At 35.7% G+C, this 1,900-nt stretch overlaps 1 protein-coding gene across 1 annotated transcript in view; it reads right to left on the reverse strand.

The window, feature by feature from the left end:
* LOC100533425 (sodium channel alpha-subunit SCAP1) overlaps positions 1-1,900 on the reverse strand; it is a gene marked incomplete in the record, with an annotated part of 152,143 nt that overhangs the window by 60,745 nt on the left and 89,498 nt on the right. Inside the window, 1 exon segment of the mRNA NM_001204708.1 lies at positions 1,320-1,406. Within this exon segment, the coding sequence (NP_001191637.1) occupies positions 1,320-1,406 (87 nt within the window).

Below are 1,900 nucleotides of genomic sequence, written 5' to 3' on the forward strand. Positions count from 1 at the left end.
GGGGGGCGGGGAGGCAGAGGCAGATACGAGCGTGCCACCACGCTTGAATAATGAATAAAGCTGCTGATGAAAGCAATGGCCATTAAGACAAAGAGAAAAAAAAGTACATAGAGTATTGAAACGTGTCCAGTATACATGGAAACAACAAAGTTGAGAAGAAGAAGCAAAGATAAAAAACCGCGATGAAATCGTATGCGAGTAGTATAAGTAAACAACATCATCTCACAACTACCAGGAAAAAAGTATGAACGTGATGCTAGAAAGATACACTGATCTAGTTATTATAGAAGAATAATACATCCAGCTTGAAAAGTCTTGAGAAGTAAGGAATGTTAAACGCCTCAACGTGTATTTTAGAAGCAATGTATCCACTTGAAACATTGACAACATAGGTAAGTGAATAATGAGTGTTTAAATGAGGCAGACGAAAATATGTTTTAAAATGGACTGAAGTAACTTCCCCCATAGAGTTTCAGCATACTGCTTTGAAGTTCAAAGGATTTGAATTACACGCAAAGAGAATCGTTTTTAGGACACTTTTTGAAGATGCCAACCAGTTGGTGGCATGTCAGACTAAATTTGCCATAATAAGAACGCGAATTGAGCTTGTTTAAAATTAACAGGAAAGCTGTACTGGTGGCACTTCGGGTTATTAAAAACTTAAAAATGCTCATTACGGAAACAGTAAATGTGTAAACTTTTAAAAAGTACAATGAACAAAATTGAAAAGGCTTAAATTGCTGACGAGACAACAAATGTTATTTTAAAAGCAATTTATCCACTTGAAGCGTTGACAACATTGGTAAGTGAATAATGAATGTTTAAAGAATGACGCTGAACAATAAAGTGGCTACAATTTCTGCTCGCTGGCGAACTGGACATGTGCACGATAAGGAAGAAACGGACTGGTGTGAGTAACAATATCTAAGACAAATGTTGTGGCAGTTTATCTTTGAAGACGAAGCAAGAGTGCAGTAGACGACTATATTTATGCTTGAAGCTCAACTGGTAGAACAATAGGTGCATATTTGAGTATGATATTCGGCTTACGAGTTTTCAACAATTTGGCAAAGGGTACTGTCTTTGACAATATACCTTTTCTTATCAAGCAACGGCTCACAAAAGTCGCAAAAAACAAAAATAAAACCCAACAAAAATAAAAGCAGAAATTCAAAGCGTTGCTAAGAAATGGTTAGACGATAATGAATGCCCAATATAAGATAAAGTTCGAAATGTATTAGGAACAAAAAGACGAAATGTAATAAAGACGAATGAACAAAGAACGGAACTGGAAACGGTCAGGAAGTAAGTTTACTTACTCCACAAAAGCTGGCGGAGTGTAGGACGTAATGGCCATAAAGACGCAGTTTACTAAAATGGTCATCATGACTAACAGACTGAAAATTGTGAGCATTGTTAAGAGAAAAAAAGGCTTTCATTAGTGACACGAATCATAACATCATACTTTGCATAGTAAAAAAGATGCTTCAATTTGAGTGAGCGTATAATTATAAGAAGATATTTTGTCTGAACTGATCTATTGTACAAAGATTAATGATTAGAAATCCATTAGCTAGTGAGTATAAAGCAGTATCTTTCTTATTACATAAAAAAACTACATCTGTGGCGTTTGTTAATAAGTGTACTGATAACTTATATACTTATGTATTACCAGGTAGAAAAATAATAGCAAGGACAAATTGGCAGAAAAGTGGAAAACTAAAAGCTTTCCATCATCTTACGAAGACTTAATGAAAGATAAATGAGCGACAGACGAGAATGGTTTGTAAGAATATAATAATACTGACGGGCTGTCAAAACAAAGAAACACGTTTCAGAGGCAATGAACGAAAACAAATTGAAAATGTGCTTTAACTCATTGGGGGGGGGGGGGGGGGGG

Source organism: Aplysia californica, unplaced genomic scaffold (genome assembly GCF_000002075.1).
Source record: "Aplysia californica isolate F4 #8 unplaced genomic scaffold, AplCal3.0 scaffold00260, whole genome shotgun sequence".
Lineage (NCBI taxonomy): Eukaryota > Metazoa > Mollusca > Gastropoda > Aplysiida > Aplysiidae > Aplysia > Aplysia californica.